This window comes from Polypterus senegalus, chromosome 13 (assembly GCF_016835505.1).
Source record: "Polypterus senegalus isolate Bchr_013 chromosome 13, ASM1683550v1, whole genome shotgun sequence".
Taxonomy (NCBI): domain Eukaryota; kingdom Metazoa; phylum Chordata; class Cladistia; order Polypteriformes; family Polypteridae; genus Polypterus; species Polypterus senegalus.
The window spans coordinates 5,866,015-5,893,762 of record NC_053166.1 but is presented as its reverse complement, the minus strand read 5'-3'; the positions used below and the strand labels follow the sequence as shown (position 1 = coordinate 5,893,762).

Genomic DNA, 27,748 nt, shown 5'->3' with positions numbered 1-27,748 from the left:
AAAAAACACGTTGGTACTGTTTGGAATAAAGCGACACTTTTACTTTTCTATTACATAACTAGGCAGATGTGTGGCACCGCGGAGTAGTGGAGAGCGCTGCCACCTCACACATCAAGTGTCCTGAACTCAAATCTTGGGCCCAGCTTGTTGTCCGTGTGCAGTGCACCTTGTCCCTGTGTATCTATGCAGCCTTCCTCCCTCATCCCCAAAGATGCTCATTTGATGATCCCAGAGTGTGTGTCAGGATGTGCGTCACTGGGACTGCCATTTTGTCCAGTGCTGGGCTCCTTAGTTTGAGTTAAGTGAGTTTGATTGGCCAGGAGGGGCTGGGTAGCCAGTTGGCCGAGGCCTGCAGGACTGTGACTGTGTCCGACTTTCAAGTTTATTTTTCCCAGGGCTGCTTCTTACTGGAGTTTTTGGTTTTCCTTTCCTACAAAGTTCAATGGTAAAGGCAATGGGCAGATATCGTTAGGCTCCATCTGCAATACCAGTTAGGACACATCCAGACATGTTCATGTTTTTGGTAAAAATTTGATTCCTTGTTTAGTAAGCTACCATTACAATGATTTTCAAATATAGCCAAGACATTACTAGTGTTGCTAATGGCTATTCCTGCCCAAAATGACAGATTTTAGATTTATTATTCAAATAGGAGTGCAAACACCATTTTTAGCAGACATTCCTTAAGTGTCATAAAAGAGAGCTCCCTTAGCTTATCCTGTACAAGTCTTGTATAAATGCTCATTGGTTATGAGAGGGGCGGCACGGTGGCACAGTGGATAGCACTGCTGCCTTGCAGTAAGGAGACCTGTCTGGGTTCGCTTCCCAGGTCCTCCCTGCGTGGAGTTTGCATGTTCTCCCCGTGTCTGCGTGGGTCCAAAGACATGCCAGTTGGGTGCATTGGCGATCCTAAATTGTCCCTAGTGTGTGCTGTGGTGGGCTGGCACCCTGCCTTGCGCCCTGTGTTGGCTCCGGAAGACCCCCGTGACCCTGTAGTTAGGATATAGCGGGTTGGATAATGGATGGATGGACGGTTATGAGAGAATATAAATCAACTTAACATTTTCTAGAGCGCTAATCTATTATCAGTAAGGACAGAATAATATAATTAAACTACAGTAGTTAAGACTGGGCCAGAGTGCAGGGCTAAACAGGATATTTCTGTGTTAAAAGTTTTATTTCAAATAAACTTTAAGACACAGTGGATATTGCAAAACCACTCACGCTGGCCAGTAAACTGAAGAGATGAGCTGACCCTTCACAGTCAACCGGGTAAAATCACACCGAGCACCAACCAACGAAGCGATGCAACGGTCACAAATATTACTCTGCCCGACTCCGCTTTAATGAAAGCGTGACATGCAGTCTGGCGGTCGCTCTGATGTCTCCCGGTAGCAGGCAGTCAAGCTGCAATTGGCTTTCGGGAGCGACAAACACGTCTGACTCTGCTTCACACTGTGAAATCCAAGGCTGCTGGAGGCCTGAACTCTCACATCGAACAACTGCATAAAATCATCCAGCCACGATACACACAAGGTCAAGAGACAAGATACACCGCCGTGATTGTGAAGGTTTAAATTAAATACATACACTTAATCTCTTATTTATTTATTAAATCTGTAATTAAATAATTTGGCTTTAAAAACAGACTTACTTTGTCACGGTCTTGTTATGTTGTCCTCTGCCCAACACATTTGTTTCATTATGCAAGCCCAAAACTACGTCTTCCTCAAGTAGCTTAGAGATGCAATCGGTACGACACCACAGAAACCAAGGCCTTAAAATTAGCGTTGGGCAGAGTGTGACATTCTAAGGTTAATCAATCGCCTCCCTAAAGGAGAACTCCACCCAGAAATGACAGACGCTAATTACTCCTAATGGCCGAGAAAAAAAACAAAAAAACATTTCATCTCACATTTTGCTTCTGACAGAACAGGAAGTCTATGGTGACCAACGGTGGACAACAGAAAAGCATCAAAAACATCCAGGAAAAAAAAATTCACACCACTCGTGTCGCATAATCCATATGTCAAGTCTTAAGTCACCTAACTACCGAATACTCGCGGATAAGTCGGGACTTTATTTTACCGTATAATTTCTGGTATTTTATAATGTTGGTCGTACAAGTCTGTAGCGCTGCCACATAAATAGATGTTTTCTGCTGTCGATCGGGTGTTGTGGGGATGATTCTTACATCCAGAGATTGACAGCAGTACCTCAGAGGTGACACTTCCGGTTTTACTGTTTTCTTTCAGGGAGTGATTTGCATAAAGCGCGCCGTTTTAAAGAAAGAAAGATGAAGAGAAGGGGAAAGAATAAAAAGAGAACCGGGGAATAAAAAAACAGATCAGCTACTGACGGGCCATGTAAGAAGTCCAGGAGCTCCTACAGTCCTGTCAGAAGGTGGAAGTGATTCTTTTGATTGGGGAATTGAACGTTCCGTTAATTCCTATGGACTCAGGTGAGCTACAGTGCATCCAGAAAGTATTCCCAGCGCTTCATCACTTTTTCCACATTTTGTTATGTTACACCCTTATTCCAAAATGGATCAAATTCATTTTTTCCCTCTGAATTCTACACACAACACCCCATAATGACAACGTGAAGAAGGTTTACTTGAGGTTTTGCAAATTTATTAAAAATAAAAAATCTGAGAAAGCACATGTCCATAAGTATTCACAGCCTTTGCCATGAAGCTCCAAATTGAGCTCAGGTGCCTCCTGTGTCTCCTGATCATCCTTGAGATGTTTAATTGGAGTCCACCTGTGGTCAATTCAGTTGACTGGACATGATTTGGAAAGGCACACACCTGTCTATAGAAGGTCCCACAGTTGACAGTTCATGTCAGAGCACAAACCAAGCATGAAGTCAAAGGAATTGTCTGTAGACCTCCAAGACAGGATTGTCTCAAGGCACAAATCTGGGGAAGGTTACAGAAACATTTCTGCTGCTTTGAAGGTCCCAATGAGCACAGTGGCCTCCATCATCCATAAGTGGAAGAAGTTTGAAACCACCAGGACTCTTCCTAGAGCTGGCTGGCCATCTAAACTGAGCGATCGGGAGAGAAGGGCCTTAGTCAGGGAGGTGACCAAGAACCCGATGGTCACTCTGTCAGAGCTCCAGAGGTCCTCTGTGGAGAGAGGAGAACCTTCCAGAAAGACAACCCATCTCTGCAGCAATCCACCAATCAGGCCTGTATGGTAGAGTGGCCAGACGGAAGCCACTCCTTAGTAAAAGGCACATGGCAGCCCGCCTGGAGTTTGTCAAAGGCACCTGAAGGACTCTCAGACCATGAGAAACAAAATTCTCTGGTCTGATGAGACAAAGATTGAACTCTTTGGTGTGAATGCCAGGCGTCACGTTTGGAGGAAACCAGGCACCGCTCATCACCAGGCCAATACCATCCCTACAGTGAAGCATGGTGGTGGCAGCATCAGGAACTGGGAGACTAGTCAGGATAAAGGGAAAGATGACTGCAGCAATGTACAGAGACATCCTGGATGAAAAGCTGCTCCAGAGCACTCTTGACCTCAGACTGGGGCGACGGTTCATCTTTCAGCAGGACAACGACCCTAAGGACACAGCCAAGATATCAAAGGAGTGGCATCAGGACAACTCTGTGAATGTCCTTGAGTGGCCCAGACTTGAATCTGATTGAACATCTCTGGAGAGATCTTAAAAAGGCTGTGCACCAACACTTCCCATCCAACCTGATGGAGCTTGAGAGGTGCTGCAAAGAGGAATGGGCGAAACTGGCCAAGGATAGGTGTGCCAAGCTTGTGGCATCATATTCAAAAAGACCTGAGGCTGGAATTGCTGCCAAAGGTGCATCGACAAAGTATTGAGCAAAGGCTGTGAATACTTATGGACATGGGATTGCTCAGTTTTTTTATTTTTAATAAATTTGCAAAAACCTCAAGTAAACTTTTTTCACGTTGTCATTATGGGGTGTTGTGTGTAGAATTCTGAGGAAAAAAATGAATTTAATCCATTTTGGAATAAGGCTGTAACGTAACAAAATGTGGAAAAAGTGAGGCGCTGTGAATACTTTCCGGATGCGCTGCACACCAAAGGACTTACTGTATTGTTATCATGGCTCAAGACTGTGCGTATGTCTTTTATGATGAAGACGTGATTACAGTGAGGAGTCCACAATTGTCAGAACTCCTCATTTTGCCTGCCGGCATCAGCGGGGCAGAATTGTAGACAACTGTGGATTTATTTACCATCTCTGGAAGGGGAATTGGGGAAGGAATATTGTTATTGTGAATATATATGTATATAATTGTGGCGCTACAATATAAGGGTTATTTAGGGTGAAAGGGGGCGCATTTGTAACAGATTGTATTCTTTTTTTTATTGTATGTAATATTTCGTTATGTGATGATTGATATTGACTATTAGTTTTTGTGGGCATTAAGGAACTGAACCGTGTACAATAAAGGGTACACGGGAAATTTATTGGGGTGTGATACTGGCCTATCCTTTTATCATCTGCCGTCACCTAGGACAGATTAGCGGCAGCAATCGTCTTGTGTCAGCGTGCGGGACGAATTCTTACAAGTCAAATGCGGAAAACTCACGCTATTGGTCGAGAGATTACGATATGCTAACATCCATCTGAGAGAGTAACCACAGAGCACACGGCCTTTTTTTTTTCCCTATGTATTGTGCCCACGTGACCACACGGTAATACCTAAACTATTCCGAAGTGACGTTTGCGCCGTTTTGTGTTTTTTGTATAGCATCTCACACCCTCATACACCTTTATCGTAAGAGCATCCCTCATCTACGATGGAGTGTTCAATCGGTTTTAAATGAAACGTTACTGAAGTAGTGAAAGAAGTTGCCAACTGTGCTGGCGACAAAATTCGATGCGTCTGAGAAACTGATGAGAGATTGGAGGAGGGAAGAAGATGGAAAAAAAAAAATGAAGTGTCACAATTTTTGAACAGGCGTATAAGTTGGGGTCTGATTTTAGGATCGATTTTTTGGGTTTCAAGACCCGACTTATAAGTGAGTATATACGGTTTTTGCCTGCGCACAGCATCCTAAACATATTGTTACATAAACCAGTGTTACTCAACTAACAGGTCCACTATGTTGGAATATTTCAGACATACATACATACGTCCGTATGTATGCACTGTGAGAGACGGCCGGCAGTTCGGGATGCCCCTAAAGTGGAAGGATGGGGGAAGGCAGCTACTTGTCAACACTGTCTCCCCAAAACACTAGGTGGCAACTAAGAGTGTAGCGGTGCCCTGGATTCCCACAGGGCATATGAATGGTTAGCTAACATGTGGATTACAGAACACGAGTAACCTGATTTTTTTTTCCCCAGTAACATTTTAATATCATTTAAATTTTTTTCACTCTTCAAATCAATTGCATCAGAAAGCTGGTTATCTCCATTCTCCATGCAAATAGAAGATTAAAAATGTTACTCGGCTATTGGGGAGCCTGCACTGGCACAGAGCGTTGCCACACCCACTACACAGCGAAATAACTCGGGATCCTGGTTGGCAAACCCCTAGACAGACACGCGGTCCAGTCCTACCCTCTGGAAATGACCCTCTGTTTGCTGCAGCCAGGTGTTACGTGGGTGATCCCTTGGCCTGGTCCAGCCACTTGGGTCCCCAAAAATGAGGATCTTATGAGCCGGATCACCCTCGGGGAAACGCGCCACATGGCCGTAGTGCCGTAACTGACACTCCCTCACAATGCAGGTCATGTGCCTCATTCGGGACTCCATGAGCACCCGCTCATTCAACATTAAGTCAAACCAACGGCACCCAAGGATTTTCTGGAGAGACACAGTGCCAAAGGAGTCCAGTCTTCGTCTCAGGTCACTGGATAGCGTCCATGTCTCACAACCATATAGCACGACAGGAAGCACCAGAACTCTAAAGACTTGGACCTGAGATAAAGGGAGCGTCACACACCCCTTTCCAGCGACCTCATGACCCCCCATGCTCTCCCAATCCGTCTACTGAATTCACAGGAAGAGTCACGTGAATGTCACTGCCAAGGTAAGTAAACCTCTCGACAAGGTCAACACTCTCTCTGCAGACAGACACAGTGGTGATGGCCGTGCCCAAGAGGTCATTAAAGCCTGGATCTTGGTGGTATGTAACAGATTAAAGTAAAGGTGCTGTACTAAACATGGTGTATGATGTACCTGCTTCTCCTCATCTGAAAGGTTTTTTTCCAGTTCTTTAAAATATTCGTCATTCATCTCAGGCTCCTGTTCATCTTTCAGCTCCAATTCCTGCTCCGTGTCCGGCTGCGCTGTGTTATCAAAGGACTCCTGACAATCAAAGAAGCTTTCCTCGGACATCTCGGTCTCGGGGTCTTGCTTGGAACAGCTAGACGGTGGGGGGTTGTTATTCTTCAGACAGTCCGTGTGCTGCTCATCCCCACCAAGTCTCAGGACGTTGTCCAGCTGGTCAGGGAGCTGCTCGCTGATCCTGGCACAGTCGCCTAACCCCGACTCCATTGGCTCACACTGAAATAGACAAACAAAAAAATAAAATGAGTAACGCCCCTCGGATTTACGTGTGTTCATTCATTGGGCCTAATCTAACCGTACGAGTATTTGAACGAAGGAATGCTGAGCACGTCCTTAAGAGGATCATGGAAACTGGTAATAAGAAATGGAAAGACACACAACGTAATCGTACTGATCAGGTGCGTCACACGCAGATCCTGGAGGGCACTTTTTATTTTTTTAAATTAGTTTCCAATCACTGCTTCTGTCAATTTCACTTTAACTGACTTGCGTTTTTAAGATTTACAACCATTCACAGTTTCCCTGAACCTGCTGCCAAACAAACAACAGTGAGGTGCAACTCAATTACGGCCAAAGATGATTCAGGGCTCAGCATTAACGGTTGCCAAGTTGCCACTGGCCACCATTTTGAAGCCATTAACAACCACTTTTTGTCCCCTGGTTTGTGATGGTCCAGGATTAGCTCTGCGCTTCTTGTTTGGCTTTGGAGACTCGTAAACCTGAACTGTTGACAGTCATGAAAAGAGATGAACTGGCCAAATGAGGACACACACATCCAGCCAAGGCGTAGGCACAAAAAGTGCTCAGTGCTTTCATTAAGAAGTGTTCAATAGTGCAGTGAATTCCAAATAAATGAATAACATTAAGTGACTGTGGAGGTTAAAGCCAATTCCATAAATACTCATTAAATCGAGGTTAAAAAGTCATAATCTGGGGACAGTTCTTTACAATATCACTAGCCTCAATGCTTCCATTTAAAAAACGACGTCTCCTCAGCTTACCCCGCACGAGAGGGCATCCAGTCATCCATCAATACCTGGCTCAAGTCCCCACTGCCAGTCTGTCAGCATCCCTGGAGTGCCACAAACTCGTCTCCCGCCACCAGACCCTCAGCATCTTTGGGAGACTCTGTACATCGGGACTCTTCTGCTCCCTTGCATTGTTCAGTAGTGAGCAGCCATCTTCAGCCCCAGGCTCCTCACCCCGAGGCTCACACCTGACCACCTGCCTCCGTTCCTCCAGCACAGGCTCTCTCTCGATTCTGACGCTCGTTCCTTCTTTCTCCCATTTTGACCTCCATCTTTCCTTCCATTGTCAGTTCTCTTTTTTCCTCTGGTCTCTGCTGTCCCTCTGAGCTGTCCGGCCTCCTCTTACAGTGGGTATAGAAAAGAATCCCCCCTTGAAGTATTCCAATTTTTTTTTGCTTTACAGCCTTAATTGTAAACACAAACTTATTTCTTCCCAGCTTTACTTACTCAATGCCACCTCGAACATCAAGTGAAAGACATCACAGCTACAGTTCAGAAAAATGATAAGAAAATCAAAAACAAGACCTCCTGAGATTAATAAAGGATCACCCCCATGTCATTTTGTTGACCCCCCTAAGTCTGTTGATTCTTCTCTCTCAGCTTTGCACATCTAGACTGAGCCCACTCAATATTTGCCCCCCACTCTTCTTTATATTTTAACTGTTCAAGTTCAGTCACATTGGATGGTGAGCGCTGGTGGTCTGCTATCTTCAGATCTCTCCACAGATTTTCAGTGTGATTTAGCTCTGGGCTCTGACTGGCCACACCAGGACATTCACTTTTGTTTCCTTCAGCCACCGGGTGGTCAGTTTTGCTGTGTGCTTCGGGTCGTCGTTGTGTTGAAAGGTAAACATTCTGCACATCTTTAACTTTCTGCCAGAGGGTAGCAGGTTTTCCTCAATAATTTGATGGTATTTTGCCCCCATCCATTTTTCTGTCTACCCTAACAAGAGCCCCAGACCCCCCAACAACAGGATGCTGCCCCCTTCATGCTTTACTGTACGTATGATGTGTTTTGGATGGTGAGCTGCACTGGTGTACTGTTTGGTATTGAGGTCAAATAGTTTGATTTTGGTCTCCTCTGACCACAAGACCTTTTTCCACTTGGCGTCAGAATCTTCAAGGTGCATTCTGGCAAAGCCCAAAACGAGCCTTCATGTGGCCTTTTCCTTGAGACCCTCCTGAACAAACCACAATTGTGAAGCGCTTGTGAAATTGTTCTCATGTTCACACAATGACCACTCTTTGCCATCAAATCCTGTAACTCCTTCAAAGTGGCCATTGGCCTCTCGGTAGCCTCTCTTACCAGTTTCCTCCTTGCTCTTCCATCCAGTTTGGAGGGTCCAGGGAGGGTCCTAGTAATACCAAACACTTCTTTATGATGGACGTTACTGAGCTCCTTGGGATTGATGAAGTCTTTGAGATGTTTTTGTCTCCGTCTCCTGCCTTATGTCCGTCCACAATTCTATCCCTGAGATCTTCTGAAAGTGTCCTGCCACCCACAGCCAGCTGTACTACCAAGCAAGGGAATGAATGGACCAGGAACAGCTCCACTAATCACACTCATTACAATTGATCAGAGGTGGAAGGAACCAGTAACCAGGGTCTGCAATGGAAATGGTGGGACACTGACACCTGACTGAGTTTTTTGGGGGAAGGAGGTCCTTTACTTTATTAATCTTAGTATGTCTTGTTTTTGATTTTTTTTAATTCTTCTGAAAATGTAGCTGTGATATCTTTCACTTGGATGTTAGAGGTGGCACAGAGTAAGTAAAGCTGGAAAAAATATTAGTTTGTGTGTTTTCATGTGAGGCTGTAAATTTCAAAGGGGGGGATTCTTTTCTATACCCTCAGATGAGACCTTCGCCCACTCCGAAGTGAGAATGTGGCGCCTGACTGATCCACCCGCATTTGCATGTGAGCGTCATCAGCCACACACTGCAAAGCTGGCACGCTAAGGGGATGCTGATTATTTATCTACAACCTGCCCCACGCCATGGGCCACTTTCACGTGTCTGCCAGGAAAGTCAACTGCTTTAAAGATGCACCTCAGTGGGACTGCAAAACAGGTAGTTTTTGCTCTTTACGTGTAATCAGTGGATCAGATGTAAAAGTTGCCAATCGCTAGTTGCTTATACAATTACAGTAAAATGTAAGCTGCACTCATGTGCACCGCACCACATCTTCTGGGTTTCCTTTAGGCGTGTAAATGGCCAGCCTGAGCCGCGTCTGCACATAACAGGAATGTTAAAAGTCTCCTTGGGCTCAGACAGACCAATGCAAAGGGATGGAAAATCCCACAGAACCCGAGGCCACTTAAACGTCCGCTGTGCGGAAGTCCGTTACGGCGGCTGAAGATGAACGACACACTGACGGCAACAACAAACTGGAAAAAGTCAGCCATCATGGAACTGAAGCGGAGACAAATCTGATAAGACATTTCAGATTACGTCACACAGCACAACACGTGGACTTCCATTACCAATGTATTCAGCAGTGGGCTTCTGTTTCTTCACTCTTGGGCTCTCTTTTCAAATTACTGCAATGTAAATAAAATTCACTAAACACTGATATATTTTACTAATAAAAGATATTCCTTTTTATATTAATACTAGCCATCCCGCGAAGTAGTGAAACAGGACAGTGAGAAGGGTCCTGCCCGGCTCCCCACTCCTGCTGTCACGCTTCCCCCTCCGCTCAGGCCTCGGATTAACGGGAATACATCACTTATGCAAGTGAACTGTGATACTTAGCGCCTGATGACAGAAGTCGCAAAATCGACCGGAATGTTCAAGTAAATTCTAGAACAAAAAACAATCTAAATCTGTGAAGAAGTTCTCTCGTGAAAAGCGGACAGATAGATGATGGATTTTATATGTATGTGTGTATATATGTAGAGAGAGATAACATATAAGGGTCAATATCTTAGAAACCCAATAAAAGAGCAAGTAAGGGACATGCTGAGGAAAATTAAAATTAAAAAAGGATGTAAAACAGCAAGCAGGGATAAGGCCAGCTTTATAGTTCACGCGACACAACACCTGCTCCAGTGGATGCTCCTGCTACACATGCGTTTTACTCTTTATTCGGTGAACCCTCGTTTATCGCGGTCAATCCGTTCCAGACTCTACCGTGATAAATACATTTTCACGAAGTAGGATTCGTTATTTATAAATCAAATATTTTCGCAGTTAGAGTATAGAAAACCTTTTTACGACCTTCTAAATACGTTTTTTAACATTATTAGAGCCCTCTAGACATGAAATAACACCCTTTAGTCACCATTACACTCGTATTACCCAATATATTAGACAAAATAAGAGAAAATGAGACATATTAGACGTCACAAATATCATATTACTAGGCGCACTTGCCTTTTAAGGCGACCGACTTTTATCCTCAATTTTTGTGCGCTCCATGTGTACATCAGGCATGTAAAGGCGCTTTTTCCACTGCATAGTACGGCACAGCACGGTTCAGTACAGCTCACCTTGGCTCGGCTCAGTTCGGCTCGGTTTGCGTTTCGACTGCAGTGTAGTACCGCTTTAGAGTGGGTGGGATTATTCACGTGTCGTTAGAGTTGCGCCGCCTCTACTGCCGTGACACCGTGGAACTTTTACAACACCACGCAGACAACGACAACACTTTAGCTCGACGACGCACAAGGGTAAGCATCTAAAAAAAGCACATCACTAGCTAACTTTTATCACTGTGGCAAAGCATAAAATGAACTTAACTGCCAGTGTAACATTAAAATGCGGATTCTGTATATTACAGACCTTCCACATTTTGCAAAAAAGTCGCCGCAACAGACCATCTGTTTGGACATTTAACCGTGCTTCAGAGTGGTGGGATGTGATTGTTCCCGGTTTTACAAACACTCAGTGGCTGGAGAACTTTCGAATGTGTGAAGAAACATTCATCCACTTATGCAACAAACTGCGTCCAGCGATGGAGAGACGGGACACAAACTTCCGCGTGTGTGTACCTTTAAAGAAAAGAATAGCCAGTGACGCAGTAATGACGATTTTCTCCAGTCAATCAGTGACCAGCAGTTTACACGTCACGTTTTGGTAACGGTTCGGCGTGCTTGGAACCTCGGCTGAGGTGGTACTAAAAAAAGGACCAGGTACCAGGTACTGTTCCCAGTGGAAAACCCCCCAAAAGTGAGCTGAACTGAACCGTGTCGTGCCGTACTATGCAGTGGAAAAGCGCCAAAAGTGTAGGGAATGAGAACATCAAAGTGCGCATTCATAACATCTCCTGAAAAACCTACTTTTTTTTTTTATCCCCTCAAGTGCCTGTCCAAAGTCGTACAACGTCAGCCCAAATCTGTACCGCTAAAGACGGAGTTTCATGCACTAAATATGCTATAGATGAGACTAAGCAAGCACCATCTCCCCTGATATTTACTACGCGGTGAGGCGTTTGTACTCCATCAACATTAATTATTTCCAGAGACATCATTTTGTCTATTTTTCCAGCGCATCGCGCACCAAAGCAAGGGAACGATGGGAGCACCAGAACTCACATCATGTCGCTTCGTACCTCAAGCTGCAAGTAGTAAGTCTGTGACAAGCGGAATACCGCTACGCTTTGCACTCACGGGACAGAAGGACAATCCTGACTGCTTTTATCTAGTAGATTATTGTACTGTACATTTAATTGCACACAACCACTAACCTATGAAGGCACGACCTCAGTAGGAGAGTCTTCAGGTGGTGCGCCGTTGTCTTCTTCCGCTGAAGGAGTACTAGGAGTAGGCAGTGCGTGTCTGGGTGCGCGACTGATGAACATCTTGATAGGCAGTTGCTGGCGCTGTCTTTTCATATGCGTGAGGAGTCTTTTGTAGGGTATGGCCATCTTTGATCATATCCACGAGTTTCACCTTCTCCTGGATAGTAAGCATCTTCCTCTGGCGCTTAGTTTTATTGTCAGAAGGCTTAGAAAAAGCAGCACGTTTAGGAGCCATCGTAGGACTTAGATAGAAGTTCTCAGAAAGCGCACGCGTAGCGACGTAAGGGTGTATGAGAAAGAAATCGCGATAGAGTGAAGCGCGATATAGCGAGGGATCACTGTACTTGCGTGCGTACTTTACGAAAATCTGGAAGATTCCAGCAGGTGGCAGTGTGAGATATTATCACAGTGAGGACAGGTTCGGCTTCACTGTGTTGTGAATTGCCTGAAATATCCACTAAATTCGCAGGACACCTTAGCACAATATCTCTGAAAAGGATGTTAAAAGATGAAATCCGTCAATCCAGGGATGTGTCCATTCCAGCTAGCACTGGGCACGAGGCGGAAACAATCCCTAGACGGGGCATCAGCTCATCGCAAGGTGAATACGAGCACACACTCACATACACCGGCGTCATTTAGTGTCACCAAATCTGCATGTCTTTGGAAGGAAACTACAGCTCACTGTGGAAACCCAGCAGGAAAACATGAAAACTCCAGCGACGTGACTCCCGCAGTGCCACCGTGTCACCCCCATGTGTGTAATTATTAAGAGTATTCAATATTTAAACCAAATTAACAATTCATCTGTAAAATGTAACACACATACTTTAATGCATTTCATCATGAGAGTGATATCAGATATAAATCTAAGGATTTTAAAAGTGCAAAGAGTTGAAATATCAGACATTTAATGTGTTCTGTGTGGTGATCACCGCCTGCTGCAGCTGTCAGTTCAGCAGAAGACCCAGAAGCCCCTAAAGCCCCTAGTGATTAACAACTGGGATGACGTTTACGGCGGTCTGCTTATGATAAGCTACAAGGTTAAGGTGGACATTTCAAGATTTAAGCACTTCCACGCCTTTTCACCGTGCCCTCAATTTTTTTCTCTGTGGCACAAATACACCGCCGTACCTTCTGTGGCTATTGTGAAGGTGCAAATAAAAAGACGGCACAGAAGATGGCGTGTGAGACTCTTAAAATGTGCCGTGTCACTACGATGGGGAATATGTGACGCTTGAATATAAAACACCACGAATGCATCTGCATGTCGGCATTTTGATTCACCAAACATCGAAGCGCGCACATCGATCCTGTAGGGACCGCACAGAGGCTTTCTGTCACACGTAGAGAGTAAACAGAGACTGTGACGTCACGTTCCGATTTTTATCACACCGCGCCCCCCCTGACTTTTGATTTCTGAGGACCTGCACGCGTCAAATGAATGCTGGGAACGCGTGGCAGCCATGATGCGTGCGCATACGTGTTCTGAGTGTGAAGTATAAAGAAGCCCTAAGACACACAAGCAAGCGTCAGTTGGTCGATTTATTTGAATAGTGCCCTCCATAAAGCCGGGGACACAGGCACATTAGTCCTTGATCTGCCCCTCTGCTCCACAGCTTAACAATTCAGACTTTGTGGTTAAAGTGCAGACTTTCATTTGAGGGGCCATTTCAGTCACACTGCACTCTCTCTACACGGTCCCCTCCATTTATTTGATTTTGAAACGCTTCACGTTATGCTATGAATGAGATTCCCCGATCACCGACGGCGGACGCTCAGTGTGACGACCGCAGCACAAAACTGTCACACATAATGCGCACAATTCAGGACGTTTCAGGTGACACGCAGGCCACTCCCGGCTTCACCTGCTGACGCACCGACACCAGTGCGGTTGTTTTGGCCTGGCTCTGTAAAGTTTTAATGGTTGGTCAGAAAGCTGCCTTTGCTTTTAACCTCATTTTTATACATTTATTGATTGATATTTATTTGGACTTTTAATCTCTGCACATCACCTGCTTTTAGTGAGATTATTTATTAAAAAGCAGCGTAGTTTTTTTTTTTTTTGGATGGACACTTTTGATTATTTGAAAATAAAACCACTTTGACCTTGATTGCCGGTGTCATCCTCGGTCTGGGACTACAGACGGCTCCGGGGTCAAGCTGTCCAAAGACGTGGAGCCAACCCGGACCACCACACAACACACAGGTGTGCCCACTTGTACAAACGGCACTGCAGTGGGCAGCATGTCACCCTCGAGATGGGAGGGGCTAGAGGGGTGATTGACAGCACAAAGTCATGTCAAAGGTGCACTGAGCCCTATGAACCCCTGTGACATTCGCGTTACACTTGTCAAGCCTGGGAAGGTTCAAGGAGTCAGACAGAGCCTGCTGGGAGGTCGGATAAATAGAGGAGGGATCACCGAGAGGGACATGGCACGTGACAGGACACTGGAAGACAACTGGGAAAACCGAAAGGGTGAGGGCCACTTCAGAAATAGCGCTGGAACGCCGTGTCCAGTTTCAGTAACCGCTATTTTATGAGGCGTTTCCTGAGGCCTAAACAGTGGGAAGGCGATTCTTATGGGAGCACAGCTGTGGATGACTTACTGCTAAATAAATGTGCCTGTTAATAATCGAGCTTTACTCTCATTCTGCGTGCGCGTGCACCTCCGTCTTTCCATTACGATTCTCGGCACAGTAGTTATTTTGATGTTGTAGCAAAGTGGCCCAGTTCAATGTATGGCTCTAGAGAACTGCACGAGAGTGGCATAAAACAAAATCACGATTAGTATACTTGTGGTAAAGCCATAGTGTTAGTACCAGACCAATACAAAACGCCATCATGAGTGCCAAGCAAATTACAAAAGGCCATCCATCATGAGTGCCAAGCAAACTACAAAACGCCATCATGAGTGCCAAGCAAATTACAAAAGGCCATCCATCATGAGTGCCAAGCAAACTACAAGACGTCATCATGAGTGCCATCATGAGTACCAAGCAAACTACAAAACGCCATCATGAGTACCAAGCAAATTACAAAAGGCCATCCATCATGAGTGCCAAGCAAACTACAAAACGCCATCATAAATGCCAAGCAAATTACAAAAGGCCATCCATCATGAGTGCCAAGCAAACTACAAGACGTCATCATGAGTGCCATCATGAGTGCCAAGCAAATTACAAAAGGCCATCCATCATGAGTGCCAAGCAAACTACAAGACGTCATCATGAGTGCCATCATGAGTACCAAGCAAACTACAAAACGCCATCATGAGTGCCAAGCAAATTACAAAACGCCATCATGAGTGCCAAGCAAACTACAAAACGCCATCATGAGTACCAAGCAAACTACAAAACGCCATCATGAGTGCCAAGCAAATTACAAAAGGCCATCCATCATGAGTGCCAAGCAAACTACAAGACGTCATCATGAGTGCCAAGCAAACTACAAAACGCCATCATGAGTGCCAAGCAAACTACAAGACATCATCATGAGTGCCAAGCAAACTACAAGACGTCATCATGAGTGCCATCATGAGTACCAAGCAAACTACAAAACGCCATCATGAGTGCCAAGCAAATTACAAAACGCCATCATGAGTGCCAAGCAAACTACAAAACGCCATCATGAGTACCAAGCAAACTACAAAACGCCATCATGAGTGCCAAGCAAACTACAAAAGGCCATCATGAGTGCCAAGCAAACTACAAAGCGCCATCATGAGTGCCAAGCAAATTACAAAAGATCATCATGAGTGCCAAGCAAACTACAAAACGCCATCATGAGTGCCAAGCAAACTACAAAACGCCATCATGAGTGCCAAGCAAAACGCCATCATGAGTGCCAAGCAAACTACAAAACGCCATCATGCCAGAGTGCCAAGCAAACTACAAAACGCCATCATGAGTGCCAAGCAAACTACAAAACGCCATCATGAGTGCCAAGCAAACTACAAAACGCCATCATGAGTGCAAGCAAACTACAAAACGCCATCATGAGTGCCAAGCAAATTACAAAAGCCATCATGAGTGCCAAGCAAACTACAAGGCGTCATGAGTGCCAAGCAAACAAGACATCATCATGAGTGCCAAGCAAACTACAAAGCGTCATCATCATGAGTGCCAAGCAAACTACAAAACGCCATCATGAGTGCCAAGCAAACTACAAGACGTCATCATGAGTGCCAAGCAAACTACAAAACGCCATCATGAGTACCAAGCAAACTACAAAACGCCATCATGAGTGCCAAGCAAATTACAAAACGCCATCATGAGTGCCAAGCAAACTACAAAACGCCATCATGAGTGCCAAGCAAACTACAAGACGTCATCATGAGTGCCAAGCAAACTACAAGACATCATCATGAGTGCCAAGCAAACTACAAGACGTCATCATGAGTGCCATCATGAGTGCCAAGCAAACTACAAAACGCCATCATGAGTACCAAGCAAACTACAAAACGCCATCATGAGTGCCAAGCAAATTACAAAACGCCATCATGAGTGCCAAGCAAACTACAAAACGCCATCATGAGTACCAAGCAAACTACAAAACGCCATCATGAGTGCCAAGCAAATTACAAAAGGCCATCCATCATGAGTGCCAAGCAAACTACAAAACGCCATCATGAGTGCCAAGCAAACTACAAAACGCCATCATGAGTGCCAAGCAAACTACAAGACGTCATCAAGAGTGCCAAGCAAATTACAAAACGCCATCATGAGTGCCAAGCAAACTACAAAACGCCATCATGAGTGCCAAGCAAACTACAAGATGTCATCATGAGTGCCAAGCAAACTACAAAACGCCATCATGAGTACCAAGCAAACTACAAAACGCCATCATGAGTGCCAAGCAAATTACAAAAGGCCATCCATCATGAGTGCCAAGCAAACTACAAAACGCCATCATGAGTGCCAAGCAAACTACAAAACGTCATCATGAGTGCCAAGCAAACTACAAAACGCCATCATGAGTACCAAGCAAACTACAAAACGCCATCATGAGTGCCAAGCAAATTACAAAAGGCCATCCATCATGAGTGCCAAGCAAACTACAAGACGTCATCATGAGTGCCATCATGAGTACCAAGCAAACTACAAAACGCCATCATGAGTGCCAAGCAAATTACAAAAGGCCATCCATCATGAGTGCCAAGCAAACTACAAAACGCCATCATGAGTGCCAAGCAAACTACAAAACGTCATCATGAGTGCCAAGCAAACTACAAAACGCCATCATGAGTGCCAAGCAAATTACAAAACGCCATCATGAGTGCCAAGCAAACTACAAGACATCATCATGAGTGCCAAGCAAACTACAAGACGTCATCATGAGTGCCATCATGAGTGCCAAGCAAACTACAAAACGCCATCATGAGTGCCAAGCAAACTACAAAAGGCCATCGTGAGTGTTATTTTGTGGTTCGGGGTGTCACAAATTCGTGACATCATTCATTCTTAAACATGAACTTGTACTCTTCGCTGGTGCGGGACGCTTCACGACTATTTCTCATGCCCTACTATGAGGTGGGCCAAATTCTTATCCCAGTCAGACGTTTAGCACAAGTAATTCTGAGATGCCAGACAAGCAGGAGCACCGATCATCATAGTTTCTTTTTTTACTAAAATATCTGAAAAGAAATTGGGAAGCCTGAGAAATGTCGACCTGCTCTGGTCCACAAAAACCAAGTTGATGGTGAATTTCCCCTTGGGATTAATAAAGTATCTATTTATTTATTTATCTATCTAAAATCAGCAGATCTGGAGTTGAAGAATGAGATCACCAACAAACTATAGAATTAAATGACGGGTTTCATTAACAACTGGGATTGACTTCTGATTAGGGCACAGTTGGAGTTTCAGGCTCCCCGAGACTCACCTGTTGATTCCTTTGTATCTCAATTTTCTGTCTGCTAGTTAAGTAAAAAAAAAAAACCAACAACAACAAAGACATCCAGGTGTTAAGAAGGTCAATTAAAATGACACCACAAGATGTCCGTGGTGCGTCATTAGCAGCAGTAATTGGTCACTAACTGGCACCTGCTGCCACCTCGGCCCTCCAGGATACAGAAGACATGTGAGAAACGAGGGGAGGACATTCAGTCCATCAAGCCTGTTTGTTTAGCTAATGCTAAGAGGTCTCAAAAGATTGCTAGAATTTATAATATGTAATAATTTTTATATTTTATACCAACAGCAATATGTCTGCATAATGCCTCACTGGGACTTTTCTTTCTTTTGAATGTTCTTACTTTACAGTTAGTCTGATGTGTGTTCAGATTAAAGCGTGTTATTAATTTACTTTTCTATTTGTGTATTTCTTTACTTTTAGAGCTTCTCAAAAAAGCCAAATTTCCACCTGGGGACAAATAAAGTTCCGAGTTCGAGACCCTCTCCATTATACCATTAAATCCATCTGCACTAAAATTAAACAAGCGCTGTATTGAACTCTTTGGTTTTTAAATGAATCGACACCTCCGGTTAACTCACTAATCACTACCTGGGCGCTCCATCTTGGGCTTAGTGATTCAGGGAGGAGAGGCGTCTATGGCAGCTCAAACAGCTCCTCTGTGACCACTACAGAGTCCACATATTGGGCTTTAAAAGTAATGGAGGCACAGCGATGTCACTAAAATGTATTATTATTATTGTTGTTTATTGCGTTCCCACTTCACTCTTATTTTACTGACATCTCCCTGTCGCTCTGTTCATTACATCGCCAGCGCCATTCAGGACATTAAACGCATCAAACGATGGCTGAAGCAAAGAAAAACTGCAGCCTTTTAAAATCCAACAAACCAGAAACATGGGGACTGTCCTCCCCCGAAACTAGAGTGACTGCCACTGCGACAGAATGTGAGGGGCGTCACAGGGTAAACAGAGGACACCTCGCGCCCCTCTAGGGGACACTGAATTCAGCTCCACTAACAAAAACATCACGAGTACTCACCTTTTTTCTTTTACTACACGTATTACTTTTCTTCTTCCCTTTTCCTTTCTCTTTCAAACACGACAACGCAAAGAACCGAAGACTCACTTCGTCCGCCACCCTCCGCAAATCACATCCGGGTGAGAGCGGTGCCATCTGGGAAATGGAGTCCTTCGTGACGTAAGAGGCGTTCGCCGGCACTGAGTCAAAACGGGCAGTAGGGGGCGCGCAGAACGACATTACAGTATAGGACGTTACGACTATTTCAGTTTCAAATAATGGCAAGGTATAAACATTATTAATAGCTGCCAATTTTAAAAAGTATTTCTGCAATATCATCCAATCCTTTGTAATATTCCTAGCAAAATGTATAATTATGTTATCTTTTTCTAGGGATGGGGAGGATTTTGGAATGTTCTGTACATATACATGTGTTCTGTTGTGTGTCATCATCATTCAGAAAGTGCTGGAACAAAAAGAATAAACACAATTTTAATAGCCCCCGGATAAAAGCTTGTTGTATAGAATGTTGGCTCGAAAGTGTCGCCCGGGTCCATTTGCTGTGCCAAGCCGACTCTGGAGTGTTGTTTAATAGACTTCTGCTGTTTAATTAGCACTTGGCATCAGAAGCCATGCTGGCTAAAACCACAGGTTCTGTTGTGAGGAAAAAGGAGGTTTGCCTTGGAGCCCAGCTAGTTGAACACTGCAGAGGGGGTAGAATGACCAGTGGTCAGCCTCAATTACAGAGTGCCAACAGAGGGCAAGTGCCATGCTGCAGAGTGAAGCCTGTTGATGAAGGCATCGGCCTTATGCCAACAGATCAATCCCTGCCTTTTACCCATGACTGAAAGGCACTATATAGAGTCAGAAGAATACGTTGAACTTCTGCCACTGACTGACTGTGTGACTCTGAGACACTCAATTCACTTGCCTGGACTCTGATTGTAAGTAATTGACTTAAAAATGATGAGATACAAATTCATACAAATCTGTTCACTATGGAGTGCTTTTCATATTGGTGTCTATTCATTATGTGCTGCCTCATACAGTGTTTCTCTCTTTTAGAGTAACTTGCATGTCAGTCTCGCTGTTAGATATAGCACCTGTAATATCTGGCATTTGGTGTCTATTAAACATATAGTGTCTATCTATCTATCTATCTATCTATCTATCTATCTATCTATCTATCTATCTATCTATCTATCTATCTATCTATCTATCTATCTATTATATAGTGCCTTTCTATCTATCTATCTATCTATCTATCTATCTATCTATCTATCTATCTATCTATCTATCTATCTATCTATTTCCCTCTTCAGCCCCTAGGGTTCATACACTCTTCCTTCACTTGTAAAACTCCGGCAACACAGGGCACTTATGGTGGTCCGACCCTTTAAATACAACATGGGGTTTATGGGATCCATAGAGTGTAGCTGCTGATCCTGAACGTGACTCTATGGTACCCCAGAAGTTATCCTTAATTTGGGGTGACATTTCGATTGTCCATGGTGGGGCAGCAGGGTGACTGAGGGTCTTTCACTTTACTTAGCTTGTGATTTGATGCCAGTCAACACTGACCGGGCACTGGCAGCCCAGTGTTTGATTGATTTGTTTGCATAGACTTGGACGTCTTGCTAGTCGTTAACAAAGGTGGTAAAGGTGTGATAAGTGAGGTCGCTTCATGCAAACGCTGGAGTCGTCTGCACACATGGAGGAAAGTTAAGAGATGGCCCCACCACAATTCTCGTGGTAAAGACGTCGCCAAGAGGTCTAATGTGCAGTGGAGTGAGGGGTCGCAGTCGGGGCTGATGGGCCAAGGTGCAGGGAGCTGATGTGTTCTGTGTTTATCATGGCACGTAAGCCACACGAGTGTCATGAAGCTCGGACCCTGTGCATCCCCAGCCCCTGTTTGCTGTATTTGGTATTTTTACTAAACAGAATTCTGGTATCTGAGTTCCAAATCAGAATGGCCACTAGGAGGCAGACTGTCACAAGATGTACAATAAAAGCAGCTGTAACTTTGTCATTGGCACAGAGAGCTGCGTTCAGGGGACACAAACGGAGCTTTGGGATTATCCCGCCAGAGTCAGACCCTTCACTGAAGAATGTCGAATGAAGGGGATCCTCTGGAGAAGGAGAGGTGGAGGCCAAGAGGACACCCTGGGATTAGTAAGCTGGGAAAAGCAGGAACAGCAGGAGGAAAGAAGCTCTGTGTGTAATGGACATGGGCAGCAGTAGTGGACCAGGAAAAGATGGAGGGGTCTGAGTGGCCCTAAACTCTGGCACAGTATGCGCTTTGCAGCTTTCAGGTTAGAAGGTCAGCGATGACAGATGGCTGTGTGGGCTTCACTGTTGTCATGTGAAGACCACAGAGGGTGGCAGTGGGGCGTTGAACAGACAACCAGGCCTGGTAAGTCACAGAGCCTTAAAATGCAATCTGTATAGCGCCTCCTGTAGTGAACGTCCCATCAGAGCGCTTCTGTTTCCATGTTCCTGCTAAGGTGAAGGCAGGTGCTTGGAGAGACTCAGTGGGGGTCCCGGGTTATGTCATGGTTGATGTTGAACAGATCACTTGTGGCTTATGGTTTCATGCCAGATCACAGAGCCTGTAGCGCCTCCTACAGACGCAGCATTAATAATAAATGAGAACCTTCCAACAAAATTTAAAACATAAACGTGTGTGGTTATGACAGGCTGGAGAAGAGAGAATTTCTGGGACCCCAGCCGGGTTGTCCCCTTTATTTGTCCAAACAAGAAAGAAAAAAATAAGAAACAAAACTCCATAAGTTGCACGTCTCAGTGCAGGTCCCTTCACGGGTGTTGAAAAAAAGGATTTTAAGGTGGTCTGCCAGTTAGAGAGCTCTGTCCTGTGGCTTGCATGGGCCAAAAGTGACGCCTCCTTCTGGGACTCCCGGGATTTATGTCGGTGGGACCGGAAGGGGTGGAGCTACTTGTCCTCACTGGGCAGACTGTTAGGAATTTGGCAGAGAAGACGGTGTTAGCGACAGCGCCCCCTGTTGCCCTGGCGGGTTATTACATAAGGAGCGTACTGACATTTGGACAATGTGGCTGAGCATTCTGACCGTCATGGTTTGAACAATGATGAAGGCGACTTATTCTTTGACAGGATTATTTACTCTTGAGTGTCAATTTAAATTTTTTTTTTTTGTTTTATTGTTGTTTTTGGTATTATTTATTTATTTTTGTACTTCTGCTGGTTTCCCTTATCATTTGTTATTTGTGATTTGCCTCCTTAAATGTGTCTCCACACCCTGTAAATTTGTGGGTGGAGCCCCAGCAGGCGGGGCCTCCATGATGTCATGGCTGTTGGCTCCTCCTTCTGGCTATTTATTCCTGTCAGAAGTTGAGTTATTGTAGTTGTTGGGAGTCTTACTGAGCACATTGAGCGGATGAAGACCCCCACTGTCCTCTGGGTGACTCAACAGAGAGCTGTGCGTGGACCCCCAGTAGTTTAATGCTGCATGGTATTTCCCCCTGTAGCTGAGACTTGATCATTTTGGTGTGTGAAGAGGCGAGTGTTGTATTATGCTGGGATGGTGGGCCATGACGGGACCCTGGGTTTGTATCCAGAATTCCCTGATTGTAGATCCATCACCATTTTTCTTCCATGCATTTTCCTATTTTTGATTCATTTTTGCTCTGTTATTCCATTTAGGCCACTCCTTTTGCCTACTTTTGCCCTATTAAGCATTTTGCTTGAATTTTTCTACATTCTAAATAAATCCTTTTTTAACTCTTTCAAGGCTGGTGTCAACTTATAATGACATATAGTAGTGTCTTCACACAGTCCACAAACGCATTCAGCACTACGATCAGCTGACGCTGGTGCATCACTTTTGTTTTTAATCTCCAGATCATTTGCATCAAAATCGGAGTGCGATAAGTCAGAGTCCTGTTCAGCAACAACAGGCAAAACGATGTCTACAGATTATTCTACATTGCACATTCGCTTTGCTCTCTCGCCAGATCCGCCTTTAGCTCCGGTAGCCGGGGGCTGCTCTGCGGCACATTCCTGACGGATGTTGTAAAAATATTCAGCCCTGAAAGAGTTAATAAAGATTCTCTTGTTCTTTTTGTGAACAAGCAGAGGGTTACTGGTCATCCCTCTTCTTTTGGGACTCTTGGGAGATTTTGAGACAATGCCACTTATTTTTGGGCCTACTAAAGCTGAGACAGGCCACTGGAGCTGGGATCAGGCCCCCGTTGGGGTGAAGGAGGCCTGGTCTGGTTAGTATTTGGAGGCCTCACACCTTTAAGGCCGTGTTTGGGACGCCCGTCCACAAGAGAGGAGATCTACAGGTGATCATAAGCACCTTGTAAACTTATAACAGAGTTCAGACACTAGAGGGCGCTGTAATTGGGTATGTCATTAGTGATGGCGCTCAGACTCTCCACCATTATTTCAAGGTCAGGCTGTCGTGAGTGTTGCATATGAATGAGTACATGTGAATATTTCACTGGACTCTGTACAAGTGACAGCACCATCCCATTTTCTAAGCCCATTTAATCCTGAACAGGGTCGTGGGGGGCTGGAGGTGATCCCAGAATGCATCGGGCACAAGGCAGGAACAATACCTGGACAGGACGCCAGTCCATCACAGGGTGAGCACACAAACACACATGATGGCCAACTCAGCACAGCCAATCTGCCGGACCCGCATGTCTGTGGGGTGTGTGAGAAGATCCACTCAGACACGGGGAGAACATTCCACACAGGGAAGAGCCATGAGGTGAACGCTGGTGTCCTTGCTGCAGCACCACACCACAACCAAGTGACAATAATAACTCAATACACATTAATAAAATGATAATTGTCAGTGTGTGTGTCCATCCAGTTGTTATGTCTCTGTCATTCCAACAGACGGTGCATCACAAACATTTGTAGTAACTGAAAGTTAAGATTTCTTCCGTATTTTTCTTGTTTTCTTGGGGGCCTGTTAAACCCACCGAGGCATTCCTTGTGTGGTTTTGGGCTACATAAGAAATACATTCCTGTTCTTGTTTTAACTCAAGGGGTGTGAACTCCCGACACCAAAGGGAAGCCCCCCCGGTCCTCAAAGTCTAACAATACTGAATGCGCTCCACGGACAACAAGGGGCGCCGTTCATGTAAATCAAGACCTCTCTGCCCTCCACCCACTATGGACACCAACTGATAGTGTTTTAGTGACATGTAGAGTTTGGACGCCGAGAGGGCCCCACCTACGCCCTCTGCCCCCGCCAAGGGCTCCATTGGGTCTTCAGCCAGCACGGTATCAGCAGAATCCCTGCATGTCTCGCTGATCTTGAACCCTGGATGAAGAAACACCTCCTCCAGCGCTCAACATGTCGGACGTTTACGTGATCCCAGCTCGTCTGTTTATTCAGCACCCCATCTCTGTTCAGCTCGCCTCGTAATGACAAACACCCGCCATGTCTGTAAGCCACCTTGAGGTGGTGATCAATGACCAGCCATCCTTGAAGGACCAACGGTCAACTCCATATCTGACGGAGTGTGCAGCACAAGTCCTGGTCCTGGCTTTGCTCTTGTCATGTCTGGCATCTCACTGCTGGCAGGTCACCAAGCGTGTCTGGTATGCAGCCAGCCATGGTGGGCACACATGACTCCACTTTTTAGATCACTTCACTGGCTCCATGTTGTGTCCCATATTAAGCTCGATGCGCATCTGCAGAGTGGTCTTTGGGTCACACATGGAGACACTTGGGTGGTCCACTGCTCCTTCTGAAGCACTCAGGTCTGCTGGTGATGACTAGACGTCAAATCTCAGTCCAGACTCTTTTCATGTGGTCTCCCTTGCTGCCCCCCTTGGTGTGTTTAAGAAGACCCTCTGGTTCTGTGAATTTCTAACTCTTAATGACTTTGGCAGGTCACTAAGGAAGTGTGGTGTCCTTCCCTGTTCTGAGCTCCTCGCTTGTGATGACAAATCTTGTCACCTTGTCCTGTCACCTCTGCTGCCACACAGTCCCCCAGATTGATGACTGCTCATTTCTGTTGACCACTTTTGTAGGTCATTTTAGAAATTAAAGCGTTGACTAAGCAAATAAATGCAAATGTAACTGACCCCTGATAAAAAAAAAAAAAATGTTCATTCCTGAGTTTGGCCCTCATCTCCTGCCTTCCAGAAGATTCCACCTGCTAACCTGGAAGAGAGCTGATTTATATGACCCAGCATGCACTGCACCAAAGGACATAAGAGTGGATGAATGCAGACAGCTTTACGCACACTCGTCCTCCATTATCATGATTTGTTTTATTTCTCAGCACACTTAAAGATGCCCAGTGGTCTTTCAGTCTCGTCTCATGACGTCCATTATGGGCCTGCATGTACCAACACCACTACTTCAGTGAAGCAGAGTGGAATTGGGGGTCCCATGCAGAGTTGGTCCATTGTAACACACTGCGGGCATGAAAACAGCAGGGAAGGCGGGAGTCCTCAGACGTCCCACCTGAAAGTGTCTGACAGTACGTATGAACTCTCCATTAAGGTTGACAAGCGGCCGTGATCTCCGGAGGTGGTATTTTAATATTGGCCCCCGCATATTCCAAACCCAACACCCCCATCATACACAAGTGCAAATGTCAAGGAGTAGCACCAATGGGACAGAAATGGCCACCGTATGCAGCACCCCCTAAAACTTCATGAGGGTTTTCCTAATTCCGACCTACACATGGCGACAGGAACAGTCCATTCGGAAGGGCGTCGTCAACCTCCCTGATCCTCGGCAAGTCTTCTGATGGCCTCCGCGACATCACAAAGCCATTGTACTCGCTGACCACCCTCAGGGAGCGGTACTGTTTGTGGGACCCCTCTGCCTGGCCAATGTGGAAGGCTCGAAAGTCTGGCATGGCGTTTAACTCCAGGCTCTGCTGGAGACTCTTGTTCATGTAGCTTGGACTGGGGTTGGCCGAAGACAACGTCCTCTGGCTGCCGTTCAGGTAGATGGAGCTGTCGTCCATGGAGTCCTTCCTGGAGTTCTCGGAGGAGCTGATGTTCCAGCTGCGGTAGCTGTAGGCCTTCCAGCCGGGGCGCTTCTTACGGCGACACTGGCACTTGAGGATGCGCAGGAAGGCCCTCTTGAACTCCTTGCTTGAACACGGATAGATGATGGGATTCAGACAACTGTTGAAGTATCCCAGCCAGAAGATCACCTTAAAAATGGTGGGCGGCGCTCGGAGTTGGGTGAAGAAGGAACCTGCGAAGGAAAAGAAAGGACAGGTGAATGGAGCAGGAGCCCGGGATCAGGACTCAGGTGGTGAAGCCTCATTTTTTTTTTTATTGTTCATTATTTCGTCTTATACAATTTCTCGTATTAGGAATTTGTTCGTTTTTGCATACCCCTTAGGGGCAGAGTGCAGGGTCAGCCATTATACATCGAGTGCCCCTGGAGCAACTGAAGGTTAAGGGCCTCGCTCAGGAGCCCAACAGAGTAGGATCTCTTTTGGCAGTGATGGGGATTCGAACCGGCAACAAGAAAATATCCCGTTACTTATTTACTGTAAAAAGGCAGATTTCCTCCTGGGGACGAATAGAGTTCTATCTATCTATCTATCTATCTATCTTATATAGTGCCTTTCCATCTATCTATCTATCTATCATATAGAGCCTTTCATCTATCTATCTATCTATTGTGCCTTTCACATCTATCTATCTATCTATCTATCTATCTATCTATCTTATATAGTGCCTTTCCATCTATCTATCTATCTATTATATAGTGCCTTTCACTCTATCTATCTATCTATCAATTATATAGTGCCTTTCACATCTATCTATCTATCTATCTATCTATCTATCTATCTATCTATCTATCTATCTATCTATCTATCTATCTATCTATCTATCTATCTATCTATCACATAGAGCCTTTCATCTATCTATCTATCTATCTATCTATCTATCTATCTATTATATAGTGACTTTCCTATCTATCTATCTATCTATCTATCTATCTATCTATCTATCTATCTATCTATCTATCTATCTATCTATCTATCTATTATATAGTGCCTTTCTTATCTATCTATCTATCTATCTATCTATCTATCTATCTATCTATCTATCTATCTATCTATTATATAGTGCCTTTCTTATCTATCTATCTATCTGTCCTGCCTACTATACCAAATTATATCTATCTGTCTCTCTGTTTTCTATGCCCGAGTGGTATGCTTTGTGTCATGTGTGCCCGTCACTGCCCTCAGCCCTGTAAAGGTGACGGTTTCCCACAGATCCTGGTGGTTCTTTTAAAAGTGCTCAGGAGGTTTTTTGTGTTATTTATTTATTTATTTATTTATTTATTTATTTGCTGTCTTTGTACTTTTGTGACGTCTTTGGATTTTTTGCCCTTCTGCTCTGCTGATGGGCCATTCCCTGGATTGCCTCACTACTTCAGGCAGTTCCTTTTGCCTTTTGTGTTTTATGTATAAAGATTCTGTGTGTCCTTCTATGTTACTAGCTGGGGTTTTTTTTGATGGGATTTCCCCCTCTAGTAGGCATTTTGTTCCTTTTCAGGACTTGCATGCTTTGGGACTCTTGAGTAGCGTAACACAATATTAAAGAATTTATTGTGAACCTTTAAAATGCCATACGCATCCAGTGCCGTATTATAGCTCTAAAGAGTTGAAGGTATATTTTCATTTTAAATGTTTCAAATTTTGCATAACAGAGCAATGGGGGTGCAAACCTGCTAGAGCAATGCTAGAGGAAAGTCGTGACAGTGGAAATGAGTTGAA

General features: G+C 44.9%; 2 protein-coding genes across 4 annotated transcripts in view; both read right to left on the bottom strand.

Moving 5' to 3' along the window:
* Positions 1-19,246, bottom strand: part of ttc1 (tetratricopeptide repeat domain 1) — a 51,599-nt gene extending 32,353 nt beyond the window's left edge. For all 3 annotated transcript variants that reach the window (XM_039774397.1, XM_039774399.1, XM_039774400.1), the window contains exons 1-2: positions 19,013-19,246; positions 6,182-6,508 (exon numbers count right to left, since the gene is read on the bottom strand). In XM_039774397.1, the coding sequence (XP_039630331.1) occupies positions 6,182-6,508; positions 19,013-19,231 (546 nt within the window). In that variant the 5' untranslated portion in view covers positions 19,232-19,246. The remainder of the gene's footprint in view (positions 1-6,181; positions 6,509-19,012) is intronic.
* A 1,854-nt stretch (positions 19,247-21,100) lies between these two features.
* LOC120542810 (alpha-1B adrenergic receptor-like) overlaps positions 21,101-27,748 on the bottom strand; it is a 42,906-nt gene continuing 36,258 nt past the window's right edge. Inside the window, exon 2 of the mRNA XM_039775483.1 lies at positions 21,101-26,208. Within this exon, the coding sequence (XP_039631417.1) occupies positions 25,667-26,208 (542 nt within the window). The 3' untranslated portion in view covers positions 21,101-25,666. The remainder of the gene's footprint in view (positions 26,209-27,748) is intronic.